Source organism: Periplaneta americana, chromosome 16 (genome assembly GCF_040183065.1).
Source record: "Periplaneta americana isolate PAMFEO1 chromosome 16, P.americana_PAMFEO1_priV1, whole genome shotgun sequence".
Lineage (NCBI taxonomy): Eukaryota > Metazoa > Arthropoda > Insecta > Blattodea > Blattidae > Periplaneta > Periplaneta americana.
Genome location: NC_091132.1, coordinates 163,239,629 through 163,262,050, shown reverse-complemented (window position 1 = coordinate 163,262,050; position 22,422 = coordinate 163,239,629). Strand labels below are relative to the sequence as shown.

Genomic DNA, 22,422 nt, shown 5'->3' with positions numbered 1-22,422 from the left:
TTCAAATCGCTCTGTTAACCACGCTTGCCATGCAAGTCATAATTTGTCATCTTGAGCTCTAGGTTTCACGCAGACGGCGTAGTTATATCAAAGTAATACGAATTTAATTTTATTAAATGCCTTGTTTGTTCGATGAAGGAAATCTTTTATCATGAAATAGTACCGAAGTAGCATTAAGAAGTCTAAACCCGCCGACATTATAGACGTGTCGGGTTTGAGTCGACTGTAGATGAATTAATTTGATATAATTTTTAGCCGCATTTATTGGCCTATGTGCTGCTGCGCCGGCCAAAGATCAAGTTCTACTGACTTTAAATATAAGAAAGTTGATTCTAACTAAGCGTCATCGTGCACGCCTTACAGCGATGACAGTTTTGATGATGAAGAAAAGGGTGGTGATTTGTTTCAGTGCTGAATGTCATTATGGATGTGAACTATAATTAGTAGTATTTCTAATTGGAACTAAAATTTACTAGTAGATATATTTATTTTGCGATTCTTTATCAACTGCGTAATGATATGAAGGTGATAATGCCAGCGAAATGACTCCAGCACCGAAAGTTAACCAGCATTTGCTATTAATGGGTAGAGGGAAAACCTGGAAACGTCAACCAGACAACTCGTCTCATCTGGGGTATGATCTCTGACTCGCTCATTTCACAGTCAGACGTGCTAACCATTACTACACAGCAGTGGACTAGAAATATATTGGGAAGTTGAGAAATGTACGACAATTTTATGCTGTAGTACGACAATTTTCATAATTTAGTACGATGGTTTCGATTCCTTTATCTGGCAACCGTGGATGTTACGACCAGACGTTTCGTCTACAATTGCGGCAGACATCATCAGCGGGGAGGAGTCTGGGGCGTAGTGTTTTCTTTAGCGTCCCAGGGACAACTGCTGGTACGATTCGATGCGTGTTCTGATTTATATGGGGAACTTGGTGTGTCTCGCTGTTGATAATGCGGTGTGCGCTGGAGGTTTTGTTGTTGACAGTGCGGTCCTCGCCGGCGGTTTCAATGTTTTGGTTTCGGACCACGGCCCGCACAGCACTGTCAACAGCGATCCACACCCAGTTCCCCATATAAATCAAGACGCGCTTCCAATCATAGCACTAGTTGTCCCTGGCACGCTGGAGAAACACTATGGCCCAGAATGGCACGCCATTGATGATGTCTTCCGCAGTTGTAGACAAAACGTCTGGTCGTAACATCGCCAGTAGACCACGGCCTATTAGTCCGGAAAACTCTAACCTCAAAATAGACATTCACAATGAAAAGTAACCGTCAGGTTATTTAATGTAAGCATTCACAATGATTTTCGTAAACGTTTTAAACCTAAACGACAATATTAAGGCCTGGAACACACTTGCAGAGTTTTCGCCAGCGAGAAATGTGTTGCGAGAAAATTAAAAAATTGATAACATGAATTCAAATGGACGTCCACACATTGGAAGAAATTCTCGCTCGAGGCAAAAACCTCGCGCGAGTTTCTCGCTGGGATCGGTAGCTCAGCGAATTTTCTTGACACATTTATCAAAGATGTTTGACATTTATACTCTTTATGACGATTGAATGTAGAAAAAGATATCACAGGTGGCGATGAATTGTATTGTTTTTATTTGAAAATGAGGAAAGATGGCTGATAATCGAACTTGTACGATGTCACCCGTAGGCCTATTTATAGGATACACGGGATGAAAACTATAAAAACACGAAACTTAAAGAAGAAATTTAGAGACAAATATCAGATTATCTGAAAATAAATAGGGCTATATTTTATTTTGATGAGATTTAATAGTATTAATTAAACATTTGAAATAATGTATCTATAGGATGTGTTAACAGTTTACATAATTTTAATCAGAACATAGCAAAGAATCCTCTATCATATAGTCCACACCTGTGGAGTAACGGTCAGCGCGTCTGGCTGCGAAACCAGGTGGCCCGGGTTCGAATCCCGGTCTGGGCAAGTTGCCTTCTGGCCAAGTTGCCTGGTTGGGGTTTTTTCCGGGGTTTTCCCTCAACCCAATACGAGCAAATGCAAGGTAATGAGTCCGGGGTCCAGCACCGGACTCATTTCACCGGCATTATCACCTTCATATCATTCAGACGCTAAATAATCTAGATGTTGATACAGCGTCGTAAAATAACCCAATAAAATAAAATATATCATATAATGAATGGCAAAAAACTGTGGTCTATTCAACCTGAAATAATGCCGAAACATATCTTCATTCAAATCGAAACCAGTGTCCAAAACTCGCCCTTATTTTCGTAAGATACAATGTGACTTTCAGGTATTTCTGGCTTTAATTTTAGGCCTACTTTTTCTTTTCATTAACAAAATATGTTCATGTAACTCGATTTTCTCATCATCTGAATACTCAGATAGCGTTCGTACGTAATTTGTAAAATACGACAATATACTTAAAGATTATATATTTAAGTAGGATAATATACGTAAATACATAACCTATATTATCTGAAAATAAATAGGACTATATTTTATTTTGATGAGATTTAATAGTATTAATTAAACATTTGAGATAATGTATCTATAGGATGTGTTAACAGTTTACATAATTTTAATCAGAACATAGCAAAGAATCCTCTATCATATAGTCCACACCTGTGGAGTAACGGTCAGCGCGTCTGGCTGCGAAACCAGTGGGTTCGAATCCCGGTCGGGGCAAGTTGCCTGGTTGGGGTTTTTTCCGGGGTTTTTCCTATAATAATTCCCCCAAGCGAGAACTCCAAGTGTGTGGAGGAAGGCTCTTCGCCCCTTTCTCGCAACACATTTCTCGCTGGCGAAAACTCTGCATGTGTATTACGGGCCTAACACAGAAGCCTGCAAACTCAAGGCGTTTTCTTTGCGTTGACATCAGCGATGAAGCAAAAAACAATACCGGTGTCGGAGAATTCTCGAAGAAACAAAATAAAATGGTGTCGCCTGACGAATCATTAATCCTTCTCCATTCATATCGCTGTCTGTATGACAAAACACGTAATTCACATAAAGATAATTCGCTGAAAGAAAATAAGTATAAGGAAGATAATCGACATTAACATGAAAAGCAACGGCATATATTTTGATCATTTATTTTATCATATCGTCAACATTATAGCTACCTAACGTATAATATTAAACACTTCTAGGCGAAATACAAATTTATACTGGTCAGCCATATAGTCTTCTATATGGAATGAACATCTCAGATTTTCAATTCTCTTATATGATCTAAAAATATACGACTGCACTTTCATGTGTTTATTCTCTGTAAATACAATCACCTGTTTACAGATCTATTTAATGAACTTGTGGTTAAGTCAGATTTTCATTGCGAATAATGATTCAACTGCTTCCCGTTACTGTTGCGTTTCCTCTCTTGCGTTAATATTTTTTTTAATTATTAGATTGTGTTATTTCCCCATAAATGTTAAAATCAGTAACTAAGTTTTTAGGTGATTTATTTTATTCGTTAATATTGGGCAAATATACTGATATATCTGATCATAAGTCTCTGTGTATGTGTATTAGATATTTTGATAAAATTGGATATAACATTATTACAGATTACTTAAGAATAGTTTTTTGTTTCACATTTATTACCCACTATTTTGCCAGTTTCTGTTTTTTTTTTTATCTGCAAGAAAAAGACCCTAAGGAATGCCCGGCTTTGTTACACAAGTACGCACGAAAAAAGTGCTGCTTATTAACAACTACGGCCGTAACTTTATAAAATTTGCCTAAAATATTATATATCATTTGTTTCTTTTTGTTTTGGTATTGCAGTTATAAGCAGCATACGAGATTTCTTATATATATATATATATATATATATATATATATATATATATATATATATATATATATTAGCGCCCATCCTATACACAACGTTGTAAGCAGACCAATTTACACAAGAAAACCTTAATTCCATAACTTCCGCACCGCGAAGAGCGCTATACAAGTTAAATTGGCCACTTTATAATGTGTCTTCTAACTCATTGTTTTATTTAGATTGTGGGGAAAAATCTCATTTGTTTGAAAGAATCAAGTAGAAGTCTATCTACAACACAGTTGCTGTCATAGCTTCCTTGATCACATCATCCTGAGCAGGTTGTAAAAATAAAGTTGCAACTATGCAGGCTGATATCTGAGGGATGATAATAATTACGTTACGTTATATTTCATACGAGTGAGTATATTGTTAAATTTTATCATATTCTATATAGGTGTGAATTATATGATCTGATCTTCACAAATGGAGTTCAAGTGACTCAAGCTTGACCTTTTGAATTGAAGAGCATCCACACATTTTTCGTACTTTGCACTGGAACCGATCTGCTCTGTATGGTGTATATGTATCCTCGTATGTAAAAATTGGACAACAAGAAGACATTTACATTTCAAACTTTTATGCTATACTGATTATTGTTTTGTATTATTGTTGAATTGTTAGTACAACATATGTTGGCGGTTAATGTGTCTCACACGACTGCAATTCTCAATTGTTCGGCTTTATGTGACAAATATCACAATCTAGTATATATATATACTAGATTTTGCAAATTCTGGTAAAAGTGCATCTACACGCTTCAACTTTACCTTCCCCTTTAACCATTCAAATAATGAATGCAAGAGGAAATTAATCGCATTCAATTGTGCATATTTTTTTCTCGTAAAAATGACAGTGCATGCGGCAATTGAAAGCTAGCAATGCTGCTGGGTATCCTGTGCGTATTTTCTTCAATGGTAGTTTGTAGTGAGCAGCTGATTGTTTTAGATGGCCGAGAATAAACTGAAAATGTTTTTCATTGGTGATGTTGGACTTCTTGAACTGAAAATATCTGCAAGTACGATTAGCTTTATGGAAGATTATCTCAAATACGAGTGCGTATGGAGTGTTCAATGACAAATTTGAGAATTACGTAGGCCTGAGTATTGGATTGGGTATTTTTACCGCCATCTTAGATAGCAGTGATACAATCCAAGGAAGAGTAGCTGTTTTCCCTAAAAATAAGACGGATGACGTAATAGGCCTATATGACATCACGCATGTCCGCACATTACATTACAAGTTGGAAGAATGATCTTAATTTAAATGTGACAGTGAAACATAGCTAAATAACATTAATAGAATACTAAATGAAGTAGAGTAGTGATTGGATTTCATATACGTATAATAACACAATTGATAGTGGATATGTGTAGTAACGCAGTCATATCGTATCAGTTCCCTGTACAATATAAAGCTAATCGATTCGTGATCTATTTGTCATATTGACTGTAATAAATTTAATGGCAAACTAATGAATTCAGTGCTATGGTATAATAATACTCATATGTTTAATAACTTTGGAAGTCGAATATGTTTTCGCGGAATATCAGCCGAGTTAAGATTTTGGTATGCTCCAAGCTTTCGACTGCTATCTCTGCAGCCATCTTCTTCCCTGAAGATGTCTGCAGAGATAGCAGTCGAAAGCTTGGAGCATTCCAAAATCTTAACTCGGCTGATATCCTGCGAAAACATATTAGCGAACCAACGCCGAGAAAGCCTCAAATCATACAAACTTTGGAAGTGTTTGATGTTAATTGTTCGTAAGTATGCTATAATTCTTAAGGGTTTGTTCATCAACGAATTCGTAGCGTAATGGCTATCATAGTGGTTCACTAAATGAAAGGTCCTATGGTTGAATCCCTGCGTATTTATAGGTAATTAGGTATTCCAAATTAATCAGGAAAATATGTGAATGAGGGAGAGTAGTGAAATGGTGTAAGATAAGAGAAAGAAATATGAGACTGTGGGGGTTTCGGAGATGGCAGCCCCCGACTAAATTCATGTTTTCTAGTATTGCCATGGTACATATGCCATATACCGCATCATCTATCTGCTATTGGTCTGGAAAAACGGTGACTGAATCTTGGATCTTACCAATATTCAATATCAAACCAATGAATATTATATTAATACACACACACAGATATATATATATATATATATATATATATATATATATATATATATATATATATATATACATACGTAATGAAGATGATGTTCAACACAGCCCACCGTGTACACACAGGCTAAATATGCATCTCAATAGAACCTGCATTTTCAACTTGATTCTTTCAATATTCTCCCCAAATTACATGCGTACATGCGTTACGAAATTATACAAATATATTTTGTATATAATCTCGTAAGCAACGGTGCAAGCATAGAAATTTGAACTGTGTAAATGCACTTTAACAGCCCTATAATCTACATGCTCGTTTGTTTCTGTCTGCTAGAAATATGTGGAATAATTATTCCAGCTTCTAGTAAGTATATTCAAATGGATGCCATATTCTTTGTCAATTGAAGTTTCCTTTTTTTTTCTTTTTCAGCTGTGATGGACATAGTCAAGAAGGAACGTGAGATCGACACTCTAGCATTCGAAGGAAGTAATAACACAGATATAGAAGAGAAGAAACATCAGGTATCCCACATGAGAGTGACTACTACTTGCTATTTATTTTCTAAATATATTGTTTATAACAATATAGCATATAGTGTGGGCAGAAAAAGCATCCTGCAATAAATGCGCGCTAGAGATCACACAGGGATGAGGCCGATCAGCTGAATACTGACCTAACTTCCTCATATCTCATTGATGGTGCACTATGGTCTGACCAGTCCAGGGGTATCTTATGGTTATCGTAATATTCTTCCCTGCCACTATTGCTTTTCTTTGGAACCAAACTTCGCCACTTGTAGTTTCTCAGACTCATCAGAACGATTCTGAGTGTGCTGCGGTATTATACAATTGTTAAAGTGTTATCACAAAATTTCATCCTGATGAAGAGGCATCGGCTAATGCACCACAGAAATTCAATTACCAAACTGGAAGAATAGATTATTTGTGATGCCTTACTACTAGTTTCATCGGCAAGGAGATGTTGCTGCTTTGAACATGGCACTCATTTCTTACCATGGTCTTAGCTTTGAGGTACAGATTATATAGCCTGCTTTCTAACTTGTCTCGCTGTAGTAATATAATAAGAGACGTCAGTGTTCGAAGCCAATTGCTGCTGGAGTAAATATTTAAGAGAAAAACTCTGCTATTTTCTGCCATCGAATACCCTCGCATGAAATATCTCATGCAATATATGGTTTTAAAACATGTTTCAAATTTCCTATCATTAATTTAGCAATAAATAAAGTAATTCTGAAGTGAAATGTGTTTGTATGTGCAAATGTAAAAAGGTTTAATAATGTACTTGAACAAAACAATCTAATAATATACAGGTATTCTTTTATACACTGCGTTACCATGCTTTCTGTACAAATTATATCACAACTGACTCTGATTTGTCTACATGTGTTTTCGTTGAGATCAGGATTTAATAATAAAGTGGAGAGCCATTAAATACGGTGACTGGTTTATCGTGAACAACTACATACGGTACATTTCATAGTTATTGTCTTTTGTGTGTTGCAGGAAGGAAATTTATTAGATCTGCAAGTGACTGCAATAAAGACAGAATGTATGGACCACAGCTATGAAGTAAATTCTAAGATGACATTTGATAAAACTGATGTGCCAATTGACATTTCTTTCGCCAAAAGGGAAATCGAGGTGAGTACGTTTATGAAGTGTGTTGATCGCTAGTTCTCTCTGTTCTTCACTGGCTGATGTGGCTGCTACATTCGGGTCAGCAGGGGATATGATTGATGCTTTCATGCAGTCCATTTCTTCACCTTACATTTTTCGTTATTCTTTTCCACCTCTTTTTTATAATAGAAAATGCAAAACTGAACATTTAGAAAATGATATACATGATGATTTCATTCCACTATTTATTATTTTTAACATGTCTGCTTTTAATTTAATTGGCAGTCCAGCATTTAATGTGGGCCACTTTCAGTTGATCTCGTAGTAGGTGACTAAAGCTGTACTATGCACCTGCTTTAGCAAATAATCTTAATTTTGTTTTTCTTTTTTTCTTTCCAATTCTTCTTTTTAAATTGCTTTTTACCCAAATGTCTTTGATTCTTATTTCCTGGTACCATTTGTTTGCAGCTACGCAATAATGTTATATCACAAAGACTGCTTCAGTGTTCCTTTTTTCATCTTCCTCCATTCTGCAGTATGTAGCTTCCTCTCACTTACTCGCATGGGGAGGAAGAATTAACTGTGTGTTCACGCCCAACCCTTGAATAAACGAACGGAGTGATTGTGAACACTGAAATCATTCTATACGAGTTTTTTCAGTAATATCCAGGACTTAGATGCTATTGTTCCAGACGAATTGGAGATCGATGATGCAACGTATGACGTCACGCACGATAATAATCCTTGGAATCATGAATGAAATCAGGGGCTCACACCCCGAAACCCCCTCTACCACCACTTATATCTCTTCCACTCTACATCATTTACTATCCACTCTTCCTCACATATTCTTCTCTATTTCACACCCTAAATCATTATTATTATTATTATTATTATTATTATTATTATTATTATTATTATAATTATTACCTACCTTATTATAAAAAAGTTCTCCATCTGAAATTGGAATACATCTCTCACCTTTGAATACCACGGGATGTGATCCTAGAACCTATTGTTCAGTGGTCCACCATCAGAGGCATTATGTTACGAATTCGTTCAAGAATAAACTCTTAAAAATTAATGCTTAGACACAATTAACGCGAAATACTCTCAAATTCATTAAATGTATAATTTGATTGTTATATAACAATTGAATGCATTGGTTTCCTATTAGCCTAATGACAAGTAACCTCGCTAATGAATTACAAATTATTTATTATACAGAACAGTAAATTAATATGGTAAATATTCAAAAGATGGCGTTAGTCCACTTATCTACTATCAATTGTCTTATTTACAGTACGTGTAATAAATCAATTCACTACACTACTCCATTTAGACTAAACGGTTTAATATTCTAGTAATCCTACGATGACTAGTGCATCACGAAAGAACTTTAACTTCCGTAATTATGTAAAGCTGTCGACATGGATAGCGAAAGTAGTGTAAATTGAAGCATCGAAGAAATATTATTAGGTAACTAGATAAAACAATAGAAACCTCCGATCAATGTGCTGTATACATGAGTTGCTATACCGCCCTTCGTATAGTGAAAACGGAACAACAGAAGCTCATCAAATCCTTATGTACTTTATAAATATCATTAGAAAAGCATACCTGGACTATGGACATACTCGATTTACAGCTAGAACCTACACCAACACTGAACAACAACTTTGAGGTAAGTTAGATTATCAAAATTTTATAACAATTTTTCGTACTTGCAAAATAATGTGTAGATATACATGACGTCATATAAGCCTCTTACGTCATCCAACTTATTGATCAGACTACAGCGACTCTTCATTGGTTCCTTCCGACTTTTCATAAAAATTATTTCACTACTCACACTGGACTGGGTGCACGTGAAATCCTTGACATCAGGATTAATAATAGAGTGGACACACTTTGATAACTGTCAGTGGTTTTCGTGAGACACTTATGTTATATGACATAATTATTATGTTGTATATTTTGCAGGAAGCAAATATATTAGATCTGGACATCACAGAAATGAAGATGGAATGTATGGATGAGTGCTATGATCTGAAATCAGAGATGACATTTGAGGAGTCTCCTGTGCCGATTGACTTCCCCGTCATGAAAAGCGAGATGGAGGTAAGTGCATTTTATGAAGTGTATTAGTTGGTATTTTACTCACATATGGGTGCTACGAAAACGATTTTAGCTCTCATGCTGTCCAATTCTTTGTCCTGTAGTCCTTCGTGAATTTTTTCCACTCAGTTTTCCTTCCACAGACTGATGCTGAGGGTTTACTAAATCATATCAGTCTTGAATTCTTAATATATCTACTTCTAATTAATTGATAGCCATGTATAGAATTACTCGGTGATTGGTGAGTAAACTTTTGTTTCGTGCCTGGTGTAGGCATTACAGTTATTTAGGTTTCTTGTAATTTTTCGTTTTGAATTCTTTCGATAGTTGAAATCCACATCATAGACGCCTATTTCTTGGGACGTCAATAGTTGGCAAATCTGCATGAACGTCATATTTCACGATGACTACTTCAGAGTATTGATGGGGTGTGCTTTGAAGTCTTGTAAATTCGTCTGTGTGATAGGTTTGTCACTGGATTCTAGAGTCCCAAAATCACAGCCCCGACATACCACTATCTCTGCCCTATATGGGACTCACAGTGGTAGCGACTGTGGTAAGTATAAATGACAGCTTCAGTGTCCGGACAGTTGCAAGTGACATGGTTCTGTTGTAGGTCAACACAAATGAGATTAATTAATATTGTTTCAACCCAAAGTTGACGTCAGTAACTCTTTGTTAATGAAGCTATGCTGTCGCTATATTCTTCCATGAATGCTTCTCTTAATCATTCGAAAATATTCTTGAACATGAATTTACATGCCTACATATGGTGATGACAGTTGAGGGCGCTTTTTTTTCTTCAGTTTGCACGCTGAGCTAATAGCTGTTGTTCACATAAAGCAAGGCACTGGCATATCAATTCAATTTTCTTAATAGTGATAAAGATAAACATCTTTCTGCTCATTAAAGGCTGGGTACTCCTTTTGTTTTATTCAGAGATATGTTGATTACAGTTATATTGAGTTTTATGCGAATTGGAAATCCACAGATAGGAGTGGTTACCTCCCCACAGTCGCCAAGAATGATTTGAACACAAAAATCACATTTCGACATAATCGCAGCGATTTTGTCGTAGCTTACACAGTTGGGAGATGTAACAGCATCACCCAAATTTAGCTTCAGAGTTCCTTTGCCATTCCCCTCCACTCTTCAGTAGCAACCTCACACTGTTACTTGGTGAGGACTATTTAATCGTTTCATCGAGTTCAAAATCCCACCTTAAACGAATAGAAAGGATTGGGATCAATAACATGGATCTGGACTTTGGAAAAGAATAAAAATATGAAAGCCGTAAGTGAAGTAAATGAACATAGTTATACTTGGATTTGTCACCTGAATATTCACAATTGAGGAAATTTCTTCCATTGTTGTTTACACTATGCAAATTACTTTTCCTCTGTTTTCAAATTGTTTTAGAATTTTGCTAACCTTCATTCATTTAGTTTAGTCGTATGGTTGTTATAATTCCGAAGATATCTGAAATAGTTTCAAATTACCTTACCAAAAATTTCCATCACCAACTTTTCCGTAAGAATTTGATCACTTCTCGACTAGATCTTTATGAATCCTCACTTATGACCATCTCAGAATACGATTCAAGTTTCATTCTTATTTATTCTTTCAATTGACTTATAGTTTACAAAATTGTTACTTAAAACGGAACATTATTCACAGAATGCAATAATATTTTGTTTTCATTTTTGTTAAATTCATCTTCCTTCTATACCAATAATGCTTCAATTGTTTACAGGATTAAGTGGGATTTAAAAAAGTAGTCTGCTGCTTTTAAGCTACTATTCAGTGAGCCTTCTACTAATATTTTTTCTATAGTTTTTCTTCACATTCTCTTTTACAGGACGAGGCAAGTGACATAATTAAAGGGGATAAGGAGGTCGAACTACAAGTAACGGCAGCAGAGAATGAAGTATTTACCGAAGGGTGAGTGAAGTGTGTGGGCCTTTACATGTTTGTTGGTTTCCTAGCTTTATTTAAATAATAGTGGCGAAGAATAGGAATTACTAATTTGTTTGAACATGATTGTTGTTCAAATGAAGGACTCATTATTCTGAATTCCTATGTTCACCTGTAAATCTGTTTGTATGTCTCTCTTTGTGTTTGTCTATCTGTCTCTCCTTATCTGTTTCTCTTTATCATTTTCTGTCTGTCAATCTGTTCGTCCATTTATACGTTTGTGTGATAGTCTGTCTATGTATCCATTCTTCCCCCTACCCATCCATATTAACTTCTTTGTAAACGATTTGTTCTCATTTTAATATTTCCAATATCCAAACCTTAAAAGTGGATGACACTAATGTTATCCCCCATATCTTTACTTGAAGTTTTCATTATTCTACTTCCTTATATAACTATTCAATTCCTGGAGCAGGTGGAACTTGTCACCTATTTCTCAGTGATTGTCATACTGGACAGTCAAGAATAAACTGTCATGGGGAATTCCACACAAGAAAAGCAGCTGCGTAAATTCTATTAATTGAAATATATGTTTACTGAAATATTAGTTCCGTGAGGTTCAGTTTTTTCCGTGGTTTTCCTCTCAACCAATTAATATAAATTGCTGGGTAACTTTCGCGCTGGGATCTGGACTCATCTCGCTAGCATTTACATCTTCATCTCATCCAGACGCTAGATAACCAACGATAGTTGTTGATAAATCGTGTAAAGACCAACTATAAAGCACTTAAAAGAATTAACTTGCGTACTTCCACGTATTTACTAAGTATAATATATTTGTAATGGATGTAGTTTTACTTTTGGTTATATATCTTTCTTTAGTCTTCTTGCTCGAATTAACATCACATTTTCTTCACAGCACTGGAGTTCTACCTTGTTGCACCAGTAATACAGAAGATGAATGCCTGGAAACATGTGAGAAGACCTTCAAATGTGATGTTTGTGGAAAGTGTTTTTTCGATTCGATAGAACTCAAAAGACATACTGTTCCACACGAGTGCAAGAGACCGTTGATATCCGATGATTGTGGAAGGGACTGTTTGCAGGTGGATCTTCTCAAAACACACCCTTGCGTACACAAACGCGACCAGACATGCAGTTTTGATATTTGTAGAAAGAAATTTTCGGAAACTATTCGTCACACAGGCAACAAATCATTCAGTTGTGATGTATGTGGAAAGATATTTTTGAACTCTAATACACTGAAAAATCATGCCCGAGTACATTCAGTGGAGAAGCCTTTCATTTGCGATATATGTGGGAAGAAATTTTCGCGTACCTGTAATTTAAGAAAGCATACACTCGTACACACAGGGGCGAAGGCATTCACTTGTGATATATGTGAAAAGAAGTTTTCGGAATCTGGTAGTCTAAAAAGACATTCAGTCGTACATACAGGTGAGAAGGCATTCAGTTGTGATATTTGTGGAAAGAAATTTTCGCAATCCAATTCTCTGAAAAAACATACAATTGTACACACTGGGGACAAGTCTTTCAGTTGTGATATATGTGGAAAGAAATTTTCTCTATCTGATACTCTGAAAAGGCATGCTCTCGTACACACAGGGCAGCATGTGTTCAGTTGTGATATATGTGGAAAGAAATATTCGCATTCTAGTGCTCTGAAAAATCATACAGTCGTACACACCGGTGTCAAGGCGTTCAGTTGTGATATATGTAGAAAGAAATTTTTTCTATATCGTACTCTGAAAAGGCATGCTCTCGTACACACAGGGCAGAAGGCATTCAGTTGTGATATATGTGGAAAGAAATATTCCCAATCCAGTGCTCTGAAAAATCATACAATCGTACATACTGGGGTCAAGGCATTCAGTTGTGATATATGTGGTAAGAAATTTTCTCAATCAGTTTATCTAAAAAAGCACCGACTCAGACACTCAGTTGAGATGGCATTCACTTGTGATATATGTGGAAAGAAGTTTTCGGAATCTCGTCATCTTAAAGTGCATTCACGCATACACACAGGAGAGAAGGCGTTCAGTTGTGATATATGTGGGAAAAAATTTTTTCATTCTCGTTCTGTAAAAAAGCATAGAATCGTACATTCTGGGGTGAAGGCATTCAGTTGTGATACATGTGGAAAGAAATTTTCGCAGTATAATGCTTTGAAAAATCATAAACTCGTACACACAGGAGAAAAGGCATTCACTTGTGATATATGTGAAAAGAAGTTTTCGGAATCTAGTAGCCTAAGAAGACATTCAGTCCTACATACAGATGAGAAGCCATTCAGTTGTGATATTTGTGGAAAGAAATTTTCTCAATCTGGTACTCTGAAAAACCATACACTCGTACACACAGGAGAAAAGGCATTCACTTGTGATATATGTGAAAAGAAGTTTTCGGAATCTGGTAATCTAAAAAGACATTTAGTAGTACACACAGGTGAGAAGGCATTCAGTTGTGATATATGTGGAAAGAAATTTTCGTATTCTGGTTCTGTAAAAAAGCATAGAATTGTACATACAGGATGAAGGCATTCAGTTGTGATATATGTGGAAAGAAGTTTTCGGATTCTGGTAGTATTAAAAAGCATTCAGTCGTACACACGGGGGAGAGGGCATTCAGTTATGATATATTTGGAAAAAAAATTTCGCAATCTTGTACTGCAAGAAAGAATAGAATCGTGCATACTGGTGTGAAGGCATTCAGTTGTGATATATGTGGTAAGACATTTTCTCAATCAGTTTATCTAAAAAAGCATCGACTCAGACTCTGAGGTTAGGAGGCATTCACTTGTGATATATGTGGAAAGAAGCTTTCGGAATCTGGTCATTTTAAAGTGCAGTCACTCGTACACACAGGGGAGAGTGCATTCACTTGTGATATATGTGGAAAAAAAAATTTCGCAATCTCTTTCTGTAAAAAGCCATAGAATGGTACACACAGGGGAAAAGACATTCATTTGTGATATATGTGGAAAAATATTTTCGCAATCTAGCACTGTAAGATTGCATAGAATCGTACACACTGGTGAGAAGAAATACTGTTGTGATGTATTTAGAAATTTTCTCTCTTTGATACCCTGAAAAGACATTCACTCGTACACACACGAAGAGAAGGCATTCAGTTGTGATATCATATGATATATGATTTATTCTCACACTAATCTCTTTGGTCCTGCCGGCCCTTTACTTTTCTATATTCGGGCCAGGAGTCCTGTTCTTACACTATTTACAACTACTACACTACCAGACGTTTAAAACCGACGCATATTCATCATTACATTGTTCATCTGTTCATTCACTTTTTTCCTCCATGTTTATTCACTATACTTGATACTTACTATATGTCCACGTTTATTATCTAATCCTGCTTATCTTCTAATCCTATCTTCTACTACTTCCTATTCATAATAAAACCTAAAATTTCCTTTACTACTCCATATTCCTATAGTCCCAATTTTTTTTTACATTGATACTCTTTGCCCACTATTTTAAATAAAATCATCATTTCCTACTCCTAATTCTTAATCATTAATCTTCCATATTTCACTGCACACTTCTTAACTAATCCTAGAATCCACTAACGTACCATTTTCTGAAATTATAAGAGGGTTTATCCTTGCTACTGCCCGCTCGATTTTCACTACTTGCTCTATATACTATTACTACACTTTCTCTCCTTATTCCTAACCCTCCTTTTTTCCCCTATCGTCTTTCTTGTGCTCCTTTACCAGCTGTTGAATCACGTTGCATTTATTTCTCTTGCTGACACCACAAATGTCTCCGTCATCACTTCCACTCTCTTGACACACTTCACTCCTATCGTGACCTCATGGTGACATCATTACCGACTTCAATCCCTTTCTACTCTTCACGGCCTTCCCTCTCTTTTCTCCTGTCAGCAAAAAGTTCCGGGTCTTCGTACTGTTGCCTGCTGCTAGATCGGAATTTGCTGCATTCAACAAAACTCCTACTTCCGCAGTCTCTTGCATTTCTGGCTTCTTGCTTTTCACGACTTCGTTCCTGAATTTTTCTTCACTATTCACATTACTTTATCCTTGATCGCTTTTCTTTTTTCTTCATTTATATTGTCTCCTGTCCCAGATTTATTTAAGCCATCCAAACGTAATTCCATGTCGAATACCTCACCATTTATTTTTAATTTGTCTTTCGCTAGTCTTGTGTAGAGACCGTTGGACTTTGCTGCTTTCGGAAAAGGTACAAGCACTTGCCTCCTGCACCTCACTTCGTAGTCGAAGTCATAATCCATACCAATATTTGAGTCTTTTAACTCTTTCCTCTTGCTCACTATCTTCTCCTTTGTCATAGTGTTCGCCAATTTGACTAGTATGAGCCAGTTGGCCTCATATCCCACTCTATAGATTTCTTTCACTTGTCCGTTAATAGTGTCTAATCCCATCCACTCCCAGCACACATTCAATATCACCTCTTATGTTTCCAAAGATTGCTCTCTTTCCTGTTCTTCAATCCCGAAAAATATTAAATTATTCTTCCGCTTCTCTTCTTCCAATTCTTTCACTTTTGTTTTCAACATCTTGTTTTCCTCCTGTATCTTCTTATTAATTTCAATGATGCTTTCATTAATACTTTCCGAATCCATTTTAGTCGGAACCCTCAGTTCCAAATTCTTTAAACATTGTACTGTTTTCGCTGTAAGAAAAATCCTAATGTAAACATAAACACGTTGCTGTCATACCCGTGGTTGGCTCCCAGTCGAAACACTCACACGACGCAGGAAAATGTAGTTCGTATTTGGAAAGCATAATCTTGTATTATTTGAAAATAAAAAATTGAATTCTATTTGTGAAATAGGCCTACGATGAAACATATAACTTCACTCATATGTAAAACGCTATGTAAAAGAAAAGCTATTTTTATATTTTGTTATGTACTATGAACGCGGATGAATACCAACAGTAATACCGAGGTAGTCTCTTCAGCGAATAGGGATTATAAAGATGGACACTGAGCGTCGGAACCTTTGATGTAGCCGGACTGATTTCAATGACCTTCAAGCCAGCTAAAGCGTGAGATTCTGCTTTCTCCCTAGAGTTGGCGCTGACATCACACCAGCTAGCAGTCGACACAGCGGAAATATAACACATACAATTAATACGTCTAGGTACATTATGTACTCAAATAAAATAAATTGGATCCATAAAATAGTAAATCCGTCATTAACTGTAATGTCTAGACTCTAGAGTTCCTTTATAATGAGAGTTGAGACGTTGACCCCAACAACAATTAAAATATGTAATGATGTAATAGCACTGAAAATGGAAAAACAAAACTCTTACGAGAAGTAAAACCATATATCTATATTATATTATATACAAATATTAAACGAATTCGATACTTAATTTTATAATGTATTATATTATTTTATAATATAATTTATGATATTTGAAATATAAAATATTATTATTACAACTAGTTTGTCACTGAGAAATAAGGAAAAGCTGTTAACTTGAATTTATTTGAAGCAAAGCGTTACTGGATTATGCAATAAGGTAGGCGATGTTTGGATCCTGTGTCTCAACTCTATTCTCAATAATTATCTTAGCGTATGCTCGATTACACTAACCTCTAGCGCTTGAAAGTGGAACTATACACTGGCGCACAGAGAAACAAAACACAGGAAAATTCGCTCACTTCCATTCTTTATAATCCCTATTCGCTGGTTTGTTCTTGTAAAAAGCTGGCGTCACTTGAGGTCGTCGTTGTTCACGTAAGCACATGGCTTCTGCATCCTCGGTGTGTGTGGTTATTAATCAAGAGCGGACAAAAAGAAAACAGTCTTAACTGTAGATAATAAGTTAAGTGAGTTTTAATTATAGTAATTATAAAGTAAATGTTTCCTAAGCAAACGAATGCACTGTAGTGAGGTTAGGACTACTTGACGAGTAACGGGAAATGATTAGCATGGAACAGAATGTACAACAGTAGGCGGGAACACGTACTGAGAATCTATGGCGCCAAACAGCGGCCAATGAAACCTCACTTCAGTCACGTGCTATTGTTTATATTAGGATTTTTCTTACAGCGAAAAGATTATAGAACAATTTGTTAGCACTATTTCACTTTGGTACTTTATACGACGCGCTGTCATTCACGTCCAGCTCCACTCGTCACTCAGTGAGAATTGCATTCAGTTGTGATATAAGTGGAAAGTTATTTTCGGAATCTGGTAGTGTAAAAGAGTATGCACTCTTAGACACAAGTGAGAGGATCAGTTGCGATGTTTGTGGGATATTTTTCTCGTTCTCGCAAGACCTGAAACAGCTTGTAACCAGATACATAAGTGAGAACCGATGTGACTGCGATATTTGTGGTAAATTTTTCTGCTTTTCGTGAGAACTGAAAGACATGTAAAGCCAGGTACTTAGGCGTGTAGCCATTTATGTGTCGTTTGCAGCCTCCACAAAAGATATGCACTCTTAAGACTGGCACAAACAGTCATGCCTATCGATCTTTTGTTTGTGATTTCTATAGTTTTAATCGAACATTCGAACCGATTTAGACACAGACTTTCAGTTCACGATATCTTCTTATGGTCATTTATGAAAAATAATTCACTGAACAAAAATAATTTTGCTCCGAATCTAAATAACTAATGCAATGTGCGCTGAATCCGAAAATGTATCTCTTTTCTTGGTATCACGTGTGATTTTTAAGATATAGTATGATTTCACTTCTCCATAAGTGCTCTCCCAGGAAACATCTGGTGTGGGTTGTGGGTATAAACCAAAACAAAACTTAATGCATTTTATGAGTTTATAATTTATTTTCGGTTTCTTATGGTTGTTGGCAAGTTCTTTTGTGCTTCTAATAAATAAACAGATATTGATCCCTTCTATTAAGTAAATTTCATAACAGTTCAAAGTGAGGTCTATGCAATGAACAAACAAGGGTGTGGTTTTCAGTATTAAAAGGAAAAGTTTACCAGTTTTAGTGAAGGCAAATTAAGAGAGGGCATTTTCATCGGCCCACAAATTCTCAAAGTTATGGCTGACCCTTTGTTTGAGGAAATCTTATTGTTAGAGGAAGAATGGCATGGTGCACTTTGAATGATGTTTGCTCAAATTTCTTTGGAAATTGTAGGGCAGAGAATTACATGGAACTTGTTGTGGAAATCTTGTTAAGTGCATATTACAAAATGGAGAGTAATATGTCTCTCAAAATGCACTTTTTACATTCTCATTTGGATTTCTTTCCTCCTCATTTTGGAGCAGTAAGCGACGAGCATGGGGAAAGATTTCATCAAGAAATGTCTGAATTGGAACGGTGATATAAAGGAAGATCATTATCCAGCATGCTTGCAGACTGTTGTTGGTTCCTTTTAAAATACATTTCCGGGTCTATTTATAAACACAAGTCATCGAGAAAATTATTTTAAATGTAACTTCAAATTCCAGGATTTTTCTCATACGCATGAAATATTTTTATTGTTGTTCTGTTTTATAATGAGAGAGAATATCATCGAAATGTTAATCGTCCAAATCTTGGATTTAACATCATTTTTGTATCCAATACATATTTTTCAAGTATTATGAGGAATTTTGAATTCCTTATGTCTTCCAATTTTATCAGTAGCAGTGAAAAATTAAAAACAAACAAGTTTTGTCATAAAACAAATCATTTAATTTTCCCCGGGAAATGGTACGTTCTAGGGCAATTTGGATTTTAAATTCAGATTTAGGGCACACATATTAGTAATATTCACCTATTTTTATTTCGGAGCAAGACGAAAAGTAAAAATTTGTTGTTCAGTGAATCATTCCTGTCGCACAGAAATTGTCGTTACTGCAATGGTTTTCTTACAATGAAAAAGAAGTGGAAGGAAATAAATAGAACAATTCTGAAAATAGTGGTAGTTGAAGGGTACAGTGTTAGTCACATTAAAATGCTGACTTGATGATATGTGTCAGAGGAACAATAATATTGTTTGTATACATCTGAAGTCTGATTAGTGTAATATGTTACTAATGAGCAATGTATGCAATAGAGGTGGAGAGGAAGTTGCCAGTCTGCTATTGGAAAGCAATGTGAAAGGTGTAAGTGAATGATTTTGCGCATGCGTGTATGAGAAGAAGTGTAACAAAGGTAATGGAAGAAGGATGTGATAACATTAGTGCAATTACTGGAGAATTAATGGAAAGAGCAATGTGCTTCGAAACACTAATTATTAGGTGAGCTGTATAAATAGTGTAGGAAAAGTCTGATAGAGGACTATAAATGTTGAAAACAGAGATATCAATATTAAGATAGACAGGAGAACGGAAGTGAATATATTTCTTTGAGAACAGTTACAATCAATAGGTATAAGTACAGGACAGTAATTTGAAGAAAACTAGTAACGTGTCATGCATTTGTGGACGTTTCTAGCGCAATTCAGTTGTTTTGTAAGCTTAAGTTTTGTAGTAAGTAGTATTAGAAGGTGGTAAGAATTTGTATTTGTAAGAACTAAAACATAGGCATTAGTGTGGTTTGTTTCATGAACTGAATTGCAGCAGACATAAAATGTAGATGAATTTTGTTTTCAAGATGAAAAATCTGTTTCAGATGAGAGTAAAATTTGATTAAAACAAAGACATATTTTTAGGATTAGGTAATAAAATTCAATTTAAAAGAAAGTTCAATAGCCTACCACATGTAGGGAACCTAGAACAGTTGCTTCGAGAAAAGCTATGTAATATAGAAGGATAAAAAAGAATAGAAAATGTTAACGATTCTTCAAAGTGGGTTGGTAACTTGGTAATGTAGAAATAAAACATACTGACGCCTCTATGAAAGGCTTACATTCGTATGTTGTGAACCCATATTCCAATATCCAATATTACTAACAATGTTTAGTGTCGTATTTGTTAGTTCATCTCTTGTCAAATTACTGATGTTTACATATCCTACAATATCTTCCTTTACTCTGTAACCTGGCGTATCTAAATAACTAATGCACAGTTTCTATTGCTCACATGTAGGCCCAGTTTCGTCTGATGTCTTATCCGCTATTATTATAAAATACTGACCACTTTTTACACGATCTACGATTTTTCCTGCTTTAAGTACCAGTTTATTCGTCGGTCGCTAGGTGGCAGCAGTGGTTGAGCAACTGCCGGGTTGGCAGCTCCCCCTCTCTCGGCTTTCAATACCTCATGTAACGCTCCAGTGACTAGTCGTTCTGAGATTGGAATATTTAGAGAGTAGTTGTGTTGTGTTTTGCTATGCCGCTCATTTAGTTACCACCTGAAAATAGCATATTGGTGACATATTTTGTATTTGGATGTACATGCTTTGTAAAAAAATTATTATACGAAAAAAATTATGTGGCAAAAAAGGCGAAAATTTTGAAATCGTTTTCCAGGGCCACGAGTTCCGATCAGAAGTTTATTTAAGCAGGTTATGTAGTTGGCAGAAGAAAACAACCACAATCTCGTGTACTGTCATGAGTACAAACTATCGCAATAAATTAATGTAATGTATAATAATTAATGTTAAATAGGTAATTTGCTAGGAGACGTCGTTGCATATAGAAAACTTTTACACTAAAACTAACCTTAATGTATACAACGTATACTAAAACACTAACCTAACGTAACCTGTCACAGATTAAGGAAAAGGTTAGGTTAGATTACGTTAGTGTTTTAGTATATCTTGCAAAAACAAATTTTAGGTTTAGTGTAAAAGTGAGCTATATGCAACGACGTCTCCTAGCAAATTACCTGGTAAATACATTATAGTTAGTTAGTAAGTATGCATGTAAGTTTTAATTCGGTGAACTGCTGCAAATTTAAGGATATGGTTGCTGGTGGTCACTCAAGCACCATGCCACCCAGCTGCCGAAGAATTAACTGGTTCTTAGCGTACTATATTATTATTACATTTATTATTATTATTATTATTATTATTATTATTATTATTATTATTATTATTATAGTGATTAATATACGTACAGTAATAATGGAATAATAGTAATGAATTATGTATAAATATTACTGAAGCAACGAATACAACAATTGTTATTCTAATAAAAAACTTTTGTAAACTGCAATAATTATTATTAACAAGTAGCCTGCATATAATGAAATAAATAGGTCTGAACTGTTACATGCCTTTTCAGTGGGATGCGTACGTCTTGAGACAACCCCTAGGGTTGCGGTTATCATAGATTGTGCACTATTCACAAGATTTTCAAATACAACATAGCAGCCTTTCTCTCATCGCTAATCTTTACTGTCATTGTAAACTTAAGTGTTGGCTACCATGCATAATTTGTTTCACGTAGTAGCTTATGTACATCCGCCATTAGGCACCATAATATGAAAATTACCTAAATTAATATTACGATTAGTGGAGTTAAACAGACTGTCGGGATTTCACATTAATTGTAGGAGAGTGTAATAGAATACACCGTGGTTTTTTGTTGCAATTATAGCTATTGTTGTTAGGCCTTGAAGAATTCCCACACAGAAACTTAGGGAAACCATTCTTCATAACATAAAACTGTACTGAAATAGACTCATTACAGTGCACTTATTGTTACTTAGTTGCCATTACATTGCAGTTTTGCTAAGGCCGAAGCTCTAATTGCTCTAAATTTCCAATGCAGAATATATTGCATATGCAATTTTTAAAATATGATCGTGCAAAAAATGTTGTACAATATCGTTTTTCAGACTTTTCCTCCATTTTACAAAAAGCATTTCCAAACCTTGTATCCTAATATACTACTGGAGGTTTTG

The 22,422-nt window shown here is 35.5% G+C and overlaps 1 protein-coding gene across 1 annotated transcript; it reads left to right on the top strand.

Moving 5' to 3' along the window:
• Positions 1-4,136: 4,136 nt before the first annotated feature.
• LOC138691710 (zinc finger protein 99-like) lies at positions 4,137-21,783 on the top strand. Its single transcript, XM_069813987.1, has 6 exons — positions 4,137-4,201; positions 6,397-6,488; positions 7,491-7,628; positions 9,588-9,725; positions 11,581-11,663; positions 12,556-21,783. The coding sequence occupies exons 2-6, from the start codon at positions 6,402-6,404 to the stop codon at positions 14,189-14,191; spliced, it is 2,082 nt and encodes a 693-aa protein (XP_069670088.1). The 5' UTR covers positions 4,137-4,201; positions 6,397-6,401; the 3' UTR covers positions 14,192-21,783.
• Positions 21,784-22,422: the final 639 nt, after the last annotated feature.

What these genes read in the sequence shown, in the direction of transcription:
- LOC138691710 (XM_069813987.1), top strand. Translation starts at nt 6,402, where the DNA reads ATGGACATAGTCAAGAAGGAACGTGAGATCGACACTCTAGCATTCGAA. An exon ending in TAGAAGAGAAGAAACATCAG is followed by an intron (nt 6,489 to 7,490) that starts GTATCCCACATG and finishes TGTGTGTTGCAG; the next exon opens with GAAGGAAATTTATTAGATCT. An exon ending in TCATGAAAAGCGAGATGGAG is followed by an intron (nt 9,726 to 11,580) that starts GTAAGTGCATTT and finishes TCTCTTTTACAG; the next exon opens with GACGAGGCAAGTGACATAAT.